Source organism: Cyrtonyx montezumae, unplaced genomic scaffold (assembly GCF_038088225.1).
Source record: "Cyrtonyx montezumae isolate F1298 unplaced genomic scaffold, pur_monq_1.0 scaffold_30, whole genome shotgun sequence".
In the NCBI taxonomy this organism is placed as follows: domain Eukaryota; kingdom Metazoa; phylum Chordata; class Aves; order Galliformes; family Odontophoridae; genus Cyrtonyx; species Cyrtonyx montezumae.
This window is the reverse complement of record NW_027072035.1, coordinates 1,351,036-1,368,729: the sequence shown is the minus strand read 5'-3', so window position 1 is coordinate 1,368,729 and position 17,694 is coordinate 1,351,036. Positions and strand designations below refer to the sequence as shown.

The 17,694-nt window shown below is 36.6% G+C and overlaps 1 protein-coding gene across 1 annotated transcript in view; it reads left to right on the top strand.

Annotated features, from left to right (window-relative positions):
* Nucleotides 1-17,694, top strand: part of KDM4C (lysine demethylase 4C) — a 263,542-nt gene that overhangs the window by 41,295 nt on the left and 204,553 nt on the right. The window contains exons 6-7 of the mRNA XM_065744185.1: nucleotides 9,347-9,450; nucleotides 13,945-14,082. Coding sequence (XP_065600257.1) covers nucleotides 9,347-9,450; nucleotides 13,945-14,082 — 242 coding nt within the window. The remainder of the gene's footprint in view (nucleotides 1-9,346; nucleotides 9,451-13,944; nucleotides 14,083-17,694) is intronic.

Below are 17,694 nucleotides of genomic sequence, written 5' to 3'. Positions count from 1 at the left end.
GCTCTGCTCAGGCGGCCGCGCGGCCACTGACACAGTTCAGTCACGGATAACACCGTGACATTGCCCTTCTCTAGATATGCTCCAGGGTCTAGATGTCTTGCAGTGAGGGACTCAAAACTGAACACAGTCTTGAGGTGCGGCCTCACCACTGCTGAGTGCAGTGGGGGACAATTATTTCCCTTTTCCTGCTGGCAACACTGTTTCTGATAACAGTCCACCAAGATGTCATTGGCCTTCCTGGCCACCTGGGCGTCCTGTTGGCTTACATTCAGCTGAGCACTGACCAGTACCCCCAGGTCCATTTCCTCTACACAGTCTTCCAGCCACTCTGTTCAAGCCTGTAGCTTTGCCTGGGGTTGTTGTGGCCAAAGTGCAGGACCTGGCACTTGGTCTTGTTTAACTTCATCCCATTGGCTTCATCGCAGCAATCCAGCCTGTCCAGAACCCTCTGTAGGGCCTAGTTACCCCCAGGCAGATTGACACTTGCTGCCAACTTGGTGTAATCTGCAAACTTAGTGATGGTGCAATCAATGCCCTCATCTAGATCATCAGTAAAGAAATTGAACAGGACAGACCCCAGTACTGACCCCTGGTGAACAGCATCAATTGTGACCAGTCACCAGCTGGATGTGACTCCATTCACCATCACTGTCTGGGCCCAGCCCTCCAGCCACTTCCTTACCCAGCAAATCTTTGATCCCTTCCTTGATTACTCAGGAGAAGTGAAAATTTTAAGTATTTTAAGTCTTCTATACATCAATTTTTGATATTTATTGGGGAGATGGTCTTTGAGAAGATAGAATTTTCACTTGATTTGTTTGAGCTGCTTTTGAGCATATTTCTGGATTTCACATTGACCATCTATAGCTATGCAGCATTTTAAAACTAACTATTCAGGTTTAAGCATTCTATAAATGCTGTTCTAGTGTGTGCCTAGCCCTTCATTTTTTTAATTCAAGGGAAGAGAATGGACAATTTCAGCAGCATTTGTTCATTCCTTTCTAAGAAATAAGTGTAAATGATGGGTGCCATTTGGAGCAGACTAAAAAAACATTTGAAGTTCTCTTTGACATGCTATAGTTTACTCAGATATAGGGTTAACCTCTGCAAATTCAGAAGCTAGGTAACTGTTTGAGAGACATGCTTTGCTATTATCTTCAAAAGAAGAAATCCACGTTTTTATGGGAACTTACGATATTGCTTAGTTCAAATTTCTGTAACCTAAAAAAATACTGTGTTGGCAGACAATGTCCTGAGATTTCTCAAGGCTCTTACTACTGCTGATGGTGGCTTAACTATGGTAAGAGGTATGGACACAGAACAGAGGAGAGTAGTGGAAATCTCCAGAAATGTGGTATGTCAGATGCTGTTAGGATATTCGGTGTGGGAAGCAGTGTCTTATCTTGGAATACCTTAGTCAGAATTAGTAATAGGCTAAATGAGAGTTTCTTCTCAGTGCAGTGGTCTCCCACGCAGTTCTTAGGTCAAGAGCTAGTAAAGTATGTAGAACAGGCAGAGTTCTGGCATGAGGAATACTGGCTTACGCATTTTTCCGCAGATGAAAACAGTGACCTTCATGATAGCTTTATGTATTGAAGCTGCGCAAGTATATCATTTTTTTCATATATATATGCATATATGTATATTTTTTATCATATATTTTCGGCACACATGGAATGTATGGAAGTTGGCTACTACTGCTAATAGGTCTGTGACAGTACAAGTTACAAAGATGTGTGGTGAATACAAATCTGTTTGCATTGCTGAATCATGATAAATATGATCAAAACTTAATTATTTTTATTTCAGAACTGGGTTTTGTATGGTGAATACCAAGTTCAACATAGAATCAGATATTGAACAATGAAAGTAAAAATTTCAGGTATTATTTTTTTCTTTATATTCAGGGAACGAAGGTAGATCAGGAGAACTATATGGTCAGACAAAGGTTTTTATTGTTACAGACGGTTGGTCTGTTAGTTCTACAGACATTTCTGACATTTCCTGTTTGCAGTGTTTGACTTTAATTAATCTTCTACTTTGTTTGTCTTGAGTAGGCTTTTTTTCTGCTGTTTTTGGCCCAGTAGTGTGAAAGATACAGTTCTTAAGATGTTGAACTTAATGCTCACCTTGACATATTTTTCACTTATATTTATTTGTAGACTTCTATTTCTGATTATTTTCCTACTTAAGAAGCGTAAGACTTCTGTGGTCTTCTGCTTTGCAGTTGCTGCCTGCTAAAATACAGTCTGAATTTTACAGTAGGGTATATTAAAAAGGTGAATATACAAAATTATCTATGTGGCAACAGTTCACTTAATAATAAATTTTAATTAAGGATAGCGTAAATGAAACTTAGTACTTAATTATGTGTATTAAAAAAATTCAGTTATACTTTTACAGGAATGTAACACATGAATAAAAATGGTTTATGCAAGAAGGCTGACGGCTGACTAATTCTTATGGAGTTAATTGAATCCTCCTATAGTAATAAAAATAATAATATGTTACATTAAGTGTGGCAGGTTGTCTAAGTCAAGGCAACAGTTGATACATTAAAATTAAAGGAAGGCTAAGATATATTCCATTAACTTGTCTGCGTGTCACAATTATCATGCATGCCTTCTGTGCATGAATGCTTTCGTCTTTGCTTTCCCTTGAAATCTTGATTGACTGTGGCACCTACAAATATTTTATTTGAAATACATTAGACTTGAATCTAATAAACGCAACAATTTGATTTTGCCCTTCAGCTGCTTTCTCATTTATGTAAGTTTTTTTCAATTTTATGTAGACATAAATGTAATAAAAATCTCAAGTGAGCTGTTGCTGCAATTTTTATATGTGTTGCATTAATCTGTAATACTGTGGTATTCTTAAGGAATTTTCATTTCACAAAATGAGTTAGAAAATAAAGAGAATGGAAGCACAATAGTGAATCATAAATGACATTCGGAAGGATTTTTGAGTTCTTTTAATAGTTGACTTAATTGCAGAAATTATTTTAGAGAGCAGATGGCATTTATCTGGCATTCAGTAGTGTTCTAAAGAAACTAAATAAAAAAATGACCTAAGTATATTGCAATACTATAAAAAGCTTTGTGTTGTGTATTGTATTAATTAGTCTGTGTCATGGAGAAGTCATTATGTGTTACATGTGAGAAAAAGTGCAAATAGTTGTTTGAATGAAAATTGACATAGAGCTTGCAAAACTTACAAGGGTCTCAAATCTGAAAACTGCAGCAGTTGAGAAATTTAACTTCGTCCTAATTTATAGTTACATGAGTCAGGTTAGGCAAATCATATCTAAGAGATAATAAACATATGTCTGTAACATTCATCTGGCTGTAATAACACTTTTATTTCATAAATGACACTGACACTGCTTCTTTGTGAGAATGTTGCCATGCAGAATATTCTCCCAGTTTCTTTAGAGTGGAGTCCATTAAGGTAAATCAGGTTAAGTCAGATCACAGCAAACTCACTTCAGTAAGTTACACTGCTTTTATTTATACCTACATAAGTAAAATATAGAAAACATACTTGAAAACTTTGGCCTCCTTTTGTATTTGCCAGTGTTCCAAGAGGTAATCTTGTAAGCAGTGAATTACAAATATTTAGTATATGCTGAAGTCCTTCAATTGAACATCTGCGATTTACATAAGTTAAAATAGAACCTCCTTTTTGAGCTTTCTTCCTTAATAGCAATAATTGGGATTCATTTTAATTGCATAAGTTAAATTAAAGATATTTGCAATTTAGGATATTTGTAGGAAATTGTGAGGTGGTATTAACATCTAGTGAGATGGAATAGTCTTTAATGACATAAGACTGTTTTCACATACTCTTTGCTGTTGTTTCTTGTGCTTGCTGTAGAATGCTGTTAAAAAGTTTGAGTCAGACCTTACATTTGCTTGTCTCTTTCTCTGCCGTATGTTGATACCCAAACATTTGTCCACCATTTGTTGAATCATATTCTTATCACAGAATTATAGAATGACTGGGATAGGAACGAACCTCAAGAATCATCAAGTTTCTACCCCCCTTCCACAGGCAGTGTTGCCAGCCACTAGATCAAGTAATAGATGAGGTTGCCCAGGGTGCCATCCAACCTGGCCTTAAGCATCTTCAGGTATGGGGCAACCCCAGCCTCTCTGGGTAGCCTGTGCCAGCAGCTGTTCTGTCAGTGAAACTTCCCCCTTTCCTAATCTAAGTCTCTACTCCTTCAGTTTAAAACCTTCCATGTTGTCCTATCACTGTCTCTGTTAGATGTTAGTAACGGACCCAAGATGGACCATTGGGGAACATTGCCTGTTACTAGCCTCCACCTGGATGTTGTGCCATTGACCATAACCCTCTGGCTGCAAACTTTCAACAGATTCTGTATCCATCAAGTATTGCACACTTCAAATCCATACCTCTCCAATTTAGAGATAAGGATGTTGTGGGGGACCATGTCAGAGATCTTGCAGAAGCCCAGGTAGGTGACATCAGTTGCCTTCTCTTTGTCCATGGATGCAGTCCCTCCATCATAGAAGGCTACCAGATTGGTCAGGTATGACCTTCCTGTGATGAAGCCATGTGGTCTGTCTTGGATTACCCTCTTGTCCCTCATGTGTCTTAACATGTCTTCCAGGAGGATCTGTTCCATGATCTTGCCAGGCTCAGAGGTGAGGCTCACCGGCATGTAGTTCTCCAGCTCCTTCCTCCTCTTCTTGTAAATGAAATTCTAGTCCCTGGGGGACTTCGCCAGACAGCCACAACTTTGCAGGCATCATGGAGCCCAGCAACCACATCAGCCAGCTTTCTTTGGGACCCTAGGATGCATGTTTGGCCCCGTAGATTTGTACATATGCAGTCTCATAAGCTGGGCTCTGGGGGGGGGGAAGAGGGGGGCGGGAATGGGGAGGTAGGAATTTGCTCCCCATTCCCACCTAGAGGTTCAGATTTAGGGATCTGAGATTCAGGGATGTGAGAATCCTGTCTGCCAGTGAGACCATTCCATTCTTATCTTGGAGATCATTCTATTTCTGCTCAATATGTGCAGTGTGTGTTTCTTTAAACTGTGTGTTGTCTTTTTTTTTCTGGGCTATAAACTGACGTGCAGCCTAAATATGTTTTACCTTAATCTTTGATTATTTCTCTTTGGCTCTTGTTTGACAATTGTTTTGAACTGTCAGTTTGTGTACTGTGTGATCATTAGGAGTATGGAAGAGATTTGCCTCTTCTGAAGAGATCTTGTGTGAAACTGATATTGCATGCTAATTATCACAGAATGCCTGCTTTTGTAGGATTGATTTAGAGATCATGAGAGCTTACTATGATGTAGTATGAATCTACTATGTCACTGGAATCCTAGGGACATTCTAGATAGATTGAAGATTTGTTTTTCAAACAAATCAATCCTGAATACACAGTGAATTTCCACCCCTTCTAGTTGTGGAAATTCACTGTGTATTCAGGATTGATTAGTAAACCTATAAATTGTTAACTGTAACATGAGATTAGTATTTGGGAGTGGTTCTGTTGTATTGTGGGAATGTCTTAAATTTGCCTGCAGTGGTGTTAAAATAATAAGTTAATGAAGAGAGAGAACTGCATGGCATTCTTATTGTTTAAATGTCAGTATTCTGTAGAAGAGTCTGCATTTAATGTATTTCTAAAGGTCTTATGCTTGTAATATGGAGTCTTCTTTTCAGCATGATAATAGGCCTTTTTATATCTGTTAGTCCATTCTCCTGCAGGGTTTTTCTTTGCTGAAGTAAAAGTTTGTGTGACCTTATCTTTAGCCAGAGCAGAAGAAAAGACCTTCTGATGAACTGTCATGAAGTCATACTACCTTCCTTTCTTCTGTTGGTCATTGAAGGGGAGCATTTCTGAGAAAATCATGTGAGACTGAAAAACGTGTGTCCAAGTGTAGACTTTAAAAGAATCTGGAAAAATATTTTATAGTGGCACAGAACATATCATCAACACCTTTGATTTCACTGAGAGAACTCTATAATCAGAGTAGATGTTTATCTGTAATTTTCTCTTAATGGATGTTCAGCAGGTTGTGGTCTGCTGTTCTGTGTTGTTTTCAGCTTGCTTAGAATTCAACAAACTTGTCTTGTTGGAGTTGTCACAACTCATTCTCATCTTTTACAGCTGTAGTAGTACAGCTCAAGTTTTGGATATCTATTTGCCCATCATTTGCTTTCTAACATTGTTTGCTGAGATAATTAAGTGTATCGCCATACCAAAATTTGGTACAAAATCTGTTTTCTCAGGCAGAAACAACTCAGTCAAGCTCTCTTTGCTTTTAGAAATTGAATTCGTTACTTTTTGTAGCAGTTATTTTCTCAGTCTGAAGTGTAACCTTTGATCATTTCTTTCTGTCTGTATCAGTCTATTATTTTCTAATGTTGCTCATGTCTGAGACTTCTTGGAGGCCATAGGCTATCGATTCCAAGTTAAGGTTATTATAATTGTTAGAGATATTAATTGTGCTGAAGTATTTGAAGTCTGTTCACTGGAGCCAACAAATAGTGGAGTAGTTTACCTTCTCTGTCTTCTATTTTAGTGAAGTTTCTGTGATGGAACTGTACCCTCCAAAAATTGCTACTTAAAACTTAAAATAGCATTATTTGCAATTCCAACAGAGTTAAAACAAACAAACAAACAAACAAACAGACAAAGCATGGCAATTGTAAGTAAGAGGTACACTTTAATAGAGTTTGATCTCAGGACCTCCTAACAAGAGTCTCTAATACTTCTGCTGATGTAAGTGGACGTTGCACCTTTGCTGCCTAAGTGAACTTATTGTAACAAGCACCCGTGCAAACATAGTAAATCTTTGTCAGTCCTTACTCTTAAATGTCTTTGGCTAATTTCATGTCTAAACTAAACGATGTTTTTAAGTCATTATTCTAGTTGCTTGTGTTAATTTCTCTCATATATTTTTGGTGAGCTCTTCTTAACTACTTTCATACATTTACAAGGCCTTTTCAGTAAAACATTTAGAATTCATTTAGGAGAACAGTTGAACAATGTTCTTGGTCAATGTATTTCCTATGGGCAAACATTTACACCTTAGATAATCCTAGGAAATCTATCCAGCTGGATCTCAGTTTTTATTCTTCAGCATCAAATATTCTATGCATAAATTAATAAAAAAGTATTTTTTTTCTAAATTATTTTTTATGCTGTCATTAAGAAGACTTTCTCATAGTGATTAGCTGGTGTTGTTTTTTCTCCACTCTTCAGTTGTGATGCAAAGTAACTGGTAAAATGGACTTTATAGTCTTTTAATACCATTTGCTTCGTTTTAACTTCTGTCCATATTTCTCATGGGGGGTCTTCTGTGTAGAAGAATAGCATTATATATATTACATATATTTTTCTTGTACACAGAAATAACAATGGTGTTCTGAGGGGGCTTCTTTTTCTTTTTAATTCTCACTGCAATTTACTTTTTTGTTTGTTGGTTTTCAGTAGAATCAGACACCTAAATATTTATTTAATTAGAAAACTAGGATTCATCTTTTCACCTTGTGTATGTTTTAAGAGTGGTGAAACTTCTTACACTTAACAGTGAGAACTCATGAGAAGCTAAGATATGGAACCATCAATTCATTCAGCTTGTTTGCTATGTTTTCTCCTTTGAATTAGTGACAGTGAACTCAGTGCCTTAATTCTACTTTATCAAAATTAAGCAAAAACTTTTTGAAAGTAGTAGCCCATGAGGCTTTCTGAAGTCACTGAAATCACTTGAAAATAAATGACCTACAGTGGAGTGAACTGTTGATGTTAATAAGTCTTTGCAACATTGCAAAATGTACTCTCCAGAAGAAAGCAAAATAAATTAATGAAGTTTAACTTAACAAAAAATGGTTTATCTTCAAATGCTTTGTGGTGATATAGTAAAGTAATACGTTTTCCAGGATTGCTAAATGTATGAATTTGTTATTTATACTGTCTGTCTTGGTGATTCTTGGTTATGATCTGGTACAAACTTCAAACAGACTGTCAAGATAAATGTTATCTTTTTTATAACTGTAAAGATAAGAAAGAGCTTCTAAACTTTGCTAATTAATAAGTAAGCTGTTTCCCTTAACTGTTATAGTTCTCCTGGTTCATTAGAGCTATAACTTTGTGAAACTTGAATAACGTTGCAATATGATACAGCCAGAAGCATTCCTCTGTTCCTCAGCAAGAGTTACTTTCACTTCAGAGTAGAGAATGCATCTGTACTTAAGTAGAACATGGACTGAGAGAGTGATGCAGCTGGTTAGATAGTTCTCACTACACTTCTTCATTTTTCAATCAGAACTTTCGATGGGCATCTTGTTAACTACTATGCCCTTTTATTTTTTGAGGCTCTGTTGTTGTTCCTATAACATAGTTTGAAAGGCCTGAGTGTTGTGGAAATTTTCCCTCCTGTCTTTTTCAATTTCTTGCATTTCCTTATTGTAACAGTGTTTTCTTATTGTGATATGTTTTTGTTGAAGGGAACAGAAACTAATGCTTTCATTTTATAGAATGAAAAATTGTGTAGCTTACTTGAACTGTAGCTAAGGTTCTGTTCCCATCCTGAGAAGAATCTGAGATGCTAAAATTTGGTAATGCTGAAACATGATCTTAGAATTTTTGCTTTTCCCTTCATTCATTCATCTCCATGTACTCATCAGCTGGATTTTATCATTACTTTATGAACTAAGTAGAGTTAGTGGATTAGTTCATAAACAGTTATGAAAGTTGAAACCTGAATAGCTTAACACCAGTTTTTGTTCAAAGAATTCAAAATCAAATGGAAAAAAAGCAAGAAACAAAACAGAATAGAAAAGCAGTTTTCAAAATACCAAAAAACAAGCAAACAAACAAACAAAAAAACAGTTTATAATCCCTCTCTGAGCTTTGGGAAATAGTTGAGAATGATGTTGCCATGCTTTCTGTTTTTTTGTAAATAGAAGGTTTCATTTCTGTACTCCAAATGATCTTCAAGTGCTATGGAAATCTAATTGTAATAGAATTCTAAATTTAAGTAGCGTGGTTGATTTTCATGTGTGCAGGGGTTGCAGAGTGAACAGTTATGTGGAAAAATATTGAATAAAGTGTTTTTGGAATATGAAAAGATAGGATGGCCAAATCTAGAAGCGCTATCTTAAAGAATCTTGTATTTCTTTCCGAAGTAAACAAGAGGTAAAAATTAGCAGAAAAATGTAAGAGATGCATTTAAGTTTTATACAAATCTCTCAGCAGCTAACACTGACTGGATCAAGTATAATTTATTGTGAAAAAATGGTACAAAATTTTCTTTCTTGTTTCAATTAAAAGATACATAATTTTCCTTATCTTGCCTTATTAGGATTCTTCCCAAGCAGCTCTTATGGATGTAATGCTTTTCTTCGCCACAAGATGACTCTGATTTCTCCCTCAATACTGAAAAAGTACGGAATTCCTTTTGACAAGGTACATTTGTGTTTATTTTTAAACTGCGTTCATGTGTTGAATTGCTCTGTGTTTACTGTGAAGATTCTTTATAGTACAAGTAACACTGAGTTAAAAATGTATGTTTTAGGCCCTGACTCCCTAAAACAGTGAAAAAAAGAGTGCTTGTAATATTAGAACTCACACATAACTTAGATTGGAATTCTCTAGTAGAGAATTATTAACAGCTTGCAGTTATCACTGTCTGTACCTGAAAATGTCTGTGCCTATAGTGTATGACCGTTATTTTTTATTTCTGTTCAGTTTTCATGCCAGCCTGTATATGATTGCCTAGAGACTGAAACCCTTCTTAACTAGCTGTTTTACTGCTAACTACACATCTAGTACTTCAAAATAAATTCTTTATTTTTTAATGTTTCTGTATTGCTTTTCTGAAGCTATTTATTACAACTATATAGGTTGTAAAATATAAAGTTTCAGATTATCTGCTGGGTGAAATGAAACATGGAATGAAACTGAAAAAACTGTTACTGAACTTAAAATATATCATACAAAAAGCTGAAACATTACAAAAATGAAGAACGATTATTTTCTAATGCTGGGCAGTAGTGCATTTCATATAAATAGGAAGGGGAAAGAATAGATTTTGGGTCTTTTCTTTGTGGATAAGTGTAAAACTTTGAGTGCTTTCAAACATGTCTGAAGTAGTCTGTTTGTTATCACTCTCAAAATTTTCTTCTGTTTTTTCATTCAGAACATTTTCACTTGAATTTTGGGCTTCCTGTATGTGCCAGCTAGTAAAAGGATTTCTACTGCATTGCTTTTCCCTTAGTATATGTATTCTGTATCCTGAACAGTTTGTGAATTCTTTATTTCTAATGAAAAGATTTTGCAAGACAGCTGAGAAGAGTACAGTCTGATTCATAGTCTCCTCCCTGAACATCTGCTTATGTTCTAATATCTTAAAAGCCTTTTGATCAACGAATGGGTTATGATTCTTACTCTCTTCTTTCTGCAGAAAAGTTCTGTAAACTTCCCTCACCACACTCTTTGTTGAAGTTTTTATTTCAGTGTGTACTTGTTTATTGATACCATATAGGCCTTTGTATATGAAGTTAGCCTCCCACATTCCCCTGCCTAGATTATGTGATACTTCCCATCTCTTTTTATTGATGTTTATCTAACAGTATTAAATGTAGCCCATGGAGATACTTAACTTATGTTTTTGTATATATTATATAGGAGCATGTAATGCTTCAAGGTATGAAATACTGTATACTGTATTTCAAGTGAGTGAATATGAAATAATCTCAGAACTGGTAGGGCGATATTACTATATATTGTACTTTGTAGCCTTAATGCCATCTGATACTAATCTTTGTTCAAGAAGTAAATGTAGTTAAACTTTATGTCTGGATTTTGTCTCGAGAGTGGGCTTACTGCAGATATTTGTCAACAATATAAAATATTCTCAATCATCTGCACCATTTTTTGGAACAACAATGATTATCAATGGCACTGTTACTACTAAATTAACAGTAACTGGTACTAGGAGCTGTATGCTTTTGGTAAAACGGAATAGATAGAAATTTAAGAAGGTTACTTGATTAAAAAAGCATCTGAGAAATACAGCATTATTCTTAGGGCATACAAGCAAAGAGTAAGGTATATTTTTATGTGGTATGAAGCCACTCATTTGTTACATGTGTTTTGAAAGATTGTCTGCTTATGCTTAAATTAACATATATATAAAACTGGAGAAATGCGGGCTTTTGGAATGATATGGCCTGCCTTGGAAGGCAAGCTTTTTTGAATAAATGACTCAGATAAAAAGTAGTTTGTTTTCTGAGTGATACATTATCATTGTAGTTACTAAATTCAGTTTTTGTAATATACAGGTAAGTATTGACTCCCTTCATAATCTTATCCTTTATTATGAAGTGTCAGATGCATCCTTCTAAACTAGAAGGTTTTATAGCTTGATTTATGGTGCTGGATTTACTGAACATTACTCTGAACAGTATGATTTTCAGTGGTTTGTGTTTAAGGCAACATCCTGCTGAATACTGGTATGTTTTTTTTCTGTACCACATGTTTGAGGTGGGTAAGGAAACTGATGTTCTTATTTCACTGTATTGATTGAATCTGTTTTTCATTTTTTTTAATGAAAGTACTAGAAATAGTTAAATATTTAAGTTTGGTTCTGTCACCTAGTGTTAGGAGGAAGCAGTCTGTACCCAAGTGTAATTATAATTAATGGGATTCAGTGAGAAAGTGAATAGAGAAAACCAGGCTGTGATCTCTCATGGCTCAAAGTCATAGAACTGGAAATGTGCTGAACGCTGATAAGACAGCCTACGCCTACCAGGTGGCAGCTGAACTGGTGCTTGTTGCAATAGAACACCTGCTAAACTGTCAGCAGTGGGAGGGTGTATTGAGATAAATTTTGGAATTGCTGGCACTGAGAATAATCCTTCTTTAACATTCCCACAGTGATTGTTGAAGTACTACAGTAGCATTTATAATGTATGCATCTGTTTTTCCATGTATATGCTACATGTGAACCCCCCAAAATATTAACCTTGCAAAATGCAAATGAAAAATGTAAAACAGAATTTTGTAGTGCTTTATATTTTAGCTCAGCATATTTTTCTTGTTTTTTCCCTCTTTGCATCCTCCCGTATGACTGTCAGCAATTCGCATCAATAGGTGAAGTGTTAAACCTTTGCATTTTTTCTTGCACTACGCATAAAAAGTACTGAAGGGAATTCTAAAAACCAGTAGATAAAAATTTTGAGAAAGAAGAAAGGGGGGGTTGTAAAAACGGATTCTTATTAGACAAAATTCTCAAATTGTGATTTTGATTTATCGAATTTCAACTCTCTCAATTTTTGCTACTTAAAATCATACTAGTATTTCTTACTGTATTGCTTATGCAAAGCATTGTCATACAGTGAAAATAATCTGTTTCACCTATATTTCCCTGTCATCAGTGAATTCATATTTTTGACCAGACAGCCATCACTGCTCAGATTATATGCTAAGCTTAGATAGACGGCACTAAGAAGTGGTGCTGTCTTCTGTTGCTGTTTTCATGTAAAACTCATTTGATCATTTACTTCTGAATCTTCTAGTTTACAGATTAACTCTTATCTAACAGTTGAGAAGACAGTATACTTATTTCTAGTCTCTTACTAGCTTGTCCTTGATATAGTCTTTGGTGGTCTTTACTGAGGCTTTAATCTCTTGTACAGGTATTAGTGAGTGATGAGTAAGTGCTGACTGTATTTTTCTTCATCTCCAGAGAAGTGCATGGGGCCCATCCAAGTAAGGGAAGATAAGAGATTGTTTTTGCTATGCCAAATACAGTTTCTATTACAGTTTTTTTTTAGCTTTTTTGCTGTTTTATTTTTCTTCTACCTGTAATTTCTTATTAAATACTCAGTAGACTCATCACCCACTTACTTTGATTGCTCTTTGCTGTATTTGGAAAGAGCAGAATAATGATTCAGAACTACCCTTGCTTATTTTCTAAAGCGGTGCCACTGTAAGTGCAGTCAAGACTTTTCTCTTTGAGAATCTTATTTGAGACCACCTTTACTCTGGGTATCTGGAGTTAGGGTCATGGGAAGTTCTGGAATTATTCTCTCTTAAACTTTACTTAAAGAGAGAGAGGATAAGGACAGAAGCACATTACATTTAATTTTAAAGTAACACTTGTGCAGTTAAAATTAAAGTTCAGACATTCTGCATGGTATATCCAGCTCAAGAACTCTGTTATGTGTTAATATGTGTTATTAGATGTGATAATTAGGACCTGATGCAGTGGAATTGGTAGCTTTCTTTCCTATACAGAATGATTTGAAGATACTGCCTCAGTTGAAACAAATGTAATGTATTTCGCTGTTTTCCTTCTGGTGTATTCCACTGGTATAAAACATATTTTCTGTGCCAAGGCTCACTAACTTAGTTTCTCTTATTTTATGTTTGATCATCACTGTAGCTTAAAAGCCTGATCAGTCCCTCAGGTGAGTATGAGAGAAGGGTGAGAAGAAGATCTCTTTCCAGGAGCATTAGAACATTAGAAAACTTCTGGGGAAATTTTAGAGAATCATCTTTAGTGTGGTGAACAGAATAACTTCTTCAGTGATTAGTGTATATTAGTATTTAGGGATGATAACTGTGGATATTTTTAGTCCATTGTATCTCTGCTTCCTCTCGTTCAGCAAGATTGGTACATTCATTTCTCTGTCTTTTCTAGCTCCTTGTTCTTCCACATCTTGTCAGAAAACACCTCCTTTCTGAATTTGTAAAGTAATACTGAAGCGCTGCTGAGAAGCTGTCCCAATTACAGTAAATAACATTGTCTCAAGTATTGCATTTCAGCATGTACTAAATGACAATAATGTGGAAGGGGATTTTTTTTCTATCTTGATAATGGAAAAGCATAGTTTTAATTGGTTCAAGGGCAGAACTGCTTTTGTGATGTTTCACTTTTTTTTTCTAATGCAACAGGTTACACAAGAGGCAGGGGAATTTATGATCACTTTCCCATATGGATACCATGCAGGATTTAACCATGGCTTCAACTGTGCAGAGTCAACAAACTTTGCAACCATCAGATGGATTGACTATGGAAAAGTAGCAAAGTTGGTAAGTCACCACAGATAATTGTTGTTAATGGGATTTCTGTTGATTCTTTCTGGTGGGAATCTGTTTAAGTCAGTGAGAAGCAGGGAATATTCAGATAGTACCTAACTGCCAGTTTTATTGTTTATTTGTAGTTGCTCTTCTTTCTTTTTTTCTTTCTTTTTTTTGTTGTTACTCCAGCAGCTTTGAATTTTGTTTTCAGTACTGAATTTAGTTTTCAGCTAAATTTTTGTTCTTTAAAAATGATTTCTACTTATGGAAATTTTCAAATGTCAGCTGAATGTATTGAAGGTGTATGAGTTGTTGGAGTCCACAATGGCAGTGCTCATGCCAATGGAATTTAGGGAATGAGGCAAGGCGACAGAAAATGTAACAAATGTTCCTTACCTGCCTGTAATGAAAAAAGTCAGGCGGCCAGCCACTCCCAAGAGTTACTATACCTACATGACATCTTCCTGTATCCTTTTAGGGATACCTGCACCTTCTTCTTCTCTAGAGTGCTTGTATTCTAATGTACGCAGCATGGGAACGAAATAGAAAGAACTGGAGATGTGTGCAGTTACAGGGCCATGATGTTACTGTGACCATAGAGACATGGTTGAACAGCTTTCATGACTGGAATGCTGTCACGAATGGGTATGTCCTTTGTAGGAGAGAGGGGCTAGTCAAGTGAGATGATGGAGTTGCTGTTTGTGTGAGTGAGCAACTATGATGTATTGAGCTCCACTTAAAGGGTGAATGATGATCAAAGGAAGAGCTTGTGGGTGATAATTAAGGGGCAGTTTAATATGGTTGACACTGTTGCGTATTTGTACTAAAGGTTACCTGATCAGGGGGAGAGAGTTGATGTGGCCTTCTACAAACAGCTGGAAGTAGCCTTGTGATCCTGGTGACTAGTTCTTACGGGATACTGGTTGTATTAGAAGGACAGCCAGGCATGCATAGTAAAGGAGGTTCCTGCAATACATTGAAGAAAGCTTATGAAATGTGTAAAAAAAGGCCAGGCCACCTGGGAGGAATGTAGAAAAGCTATCAGGGCATGCAGGGATGCAAGGAGTAATGCTAAAATCCACTTGGAATTCAGTCTGGCAAGGGAGGTCAAGGACAACAAGAAGTGTGTTCTAGCTTGTGGTGTTATGTGGCAGTAAATTCAGTGTCTTCAGCAATTAATTCAAACTCTTCAGCAAACTGACATTCTGTCTAGGGATGGCTGTCTTTTCCAATATGAGTGGAGTGTTGGGGACCTAAAACCAGAGTCTCAACATTCCACAAGTCTTGAGGAGATATACTGTACCCTGCTGGGATTGATAATATAGGCACTGTAACAAACCTGGCACACTGGTTAGAAACTTAATCAACAGGCATTGACCAGATGTGGGACCTGGCCTGAGTAACACATGACCTTTTACCTGGATAACATCTGCCAATGGAACATTGCAACCAACAAAGACCTCTTTGCAAAAAATAAACAAAAACAAAAACAATTTAACACAGTGCATGAGAGGTATTAAATCTGAGTATGAGATGCAGTTCTAGGAATTGGCAGGCACTTTGTGGAAATTATATGAATACATTTCACATTTTAAAATGTATAAAGTGTGTGTGCTTTAGATCCTGGATATGCGTTAGCGGAACAATCTGCTGTGCACCTGGTGCTACAATAAAGTAATGTTGGCCTTCTAACCCATCATTGGATTTGCAAGTTTCATTGACGGATTTTGGTGACAATGGGATGCCTCCAAATAGGTCTTTGAAGATGTCAGGTTTTGCACTTGCACTTGGCCTTACTGTCCAGGTCCCTATGACTACAAAGTCATTTATATAAGATTTAAATATTTGGTAGTGTGATGGGTGGAGGCTGAAGTACTACTCACTTCACTGTAAGAAGAAGACAGAAAGATACTTATGGATCCAGAATAGATATAATGTGATAATTTGAACAGTTGTGAGTTAACGAGATTTGAAATGTCTGGATATCCATGACTGTTTCCTACACAGCAGGTGGTGGTGGCATGCTTAATGAATCTCACATTGAATCTTAGTGAAGATTGTACAGTTTAAAAAGAGTAGTTTACTGAGAATCTGTCGGCAGTGCATCACCGTATCCTGGGTAAATCTCTGTGCAAGTGTTAGGTAACTTTGAGAGGTGTCCCCTGCTCAAGGGGAAACTGTGTTATGCAACCAGCTGCTTGCAAAGAGGAACTCTCAAAGGGGATTCATAGGCTGCGTTGTATTTATGCGGTAAGATGACTGACTTAGAGTCATACCACTTAGAACTGGATCTTTTGAAGTAGGTGTCTGTTATCAGTTCTCAGAGTGCTCAGTCTGAGACAGTATGGTGGTTGCTAATTGTCTCCATGAAACCCTGACTGTTACCAGACCCAAGGACAAAATGTTTTGCACCTCACTGTACACACTTGGCCAGGCTGGATGCACCACCAGAGTTACTTCAGAATTTCAGTAGAGTACTATAGTGAAACAAGAGTTGAGAGGATTATGGGTATGGACATGGAACTGAGTTAATTGTGGCAGGTAAAACTGTCATCTGTTATAAAAAGGTGTTTGTGCTGTCCCTCTAAAATTCGCTCAACTGAGTTTCAGGAATGGTAAACTTTGTCTTTGGATGCAGGAAAGGCAGTGATACCTGCAACTACATACCTTGTACAGGCTTCCTTCCCCTTCCCCTTCTCCTTCTCCTTCCCCTTCCCCTTCCCCTTCCCCTTCCCCTTCCCCTTCCCCTTCCCCTTCCCCTTCCCCTTCCCCTTCCCCTTCCCCTTCCCCTTCCCCTTCCCCTTCCCCTTCCCCTTCCCCTTCCCCTTCCCCTTCCCCTTCCCCTTCCCTTTCCCCTTCCCCTTCCCCTTCCCTCCCTCCATCTCCAATACAAACTATTGTTTGTTTTATGCCTCCAATTCTAGGGCTATCATTTTTTGTATTATACCCTAAACTTAAAGTCGTGATCAAATTGAACATAGCAAGGAGATAATTGTTCAAAGCAGAGAAGTTATGGTGCTTTATTTAACTTCAAAATTCCTGAAATTCTGAATTTTTATCTGGATGACCTTGAAATATTCACTCTAAATACAGCTTTAATTAATGAAAACTGTAGCACATTGATATAACTTTCATGTCAGAATTGTCTTCTGTGTTTTGTGGTCATTGCACACAAGAGCAGTATTGTCTGTGTGTATATAATAAAAGAAGTATAAGCACTGTGGTATCTGAAGTTGCATTTAAATACATTCTGAAGTTTCAAAGGAGCAGCTGAATCAATTTCAGCTTCTGTAGAGAAATCGTAGACACCATGGTCAAATGTGAAATTTAGTTTCTTTAGCAAATTATGGCACTGTTTACTGTTACTTATTTTTATTACTTATTACCCAAAACACATGACAAAGCTTGTTTTTTAAATGAAAAAGAAAATGCTAGGAAGTACGAACAGAATTTCATGTATTTTTACTGGAGTTATGTAAGTAAGGAGTAACAGAAAAATAGTGATATTCTTTGTAATACACATCTGTATTTGCTGATGCTGTACAAATAGGGTAAACAAGTTGATCAGAGAGAAAGCATTTTATGTAGCGGTCTATTCTTGAAATGTAATTTCATGACACTTTG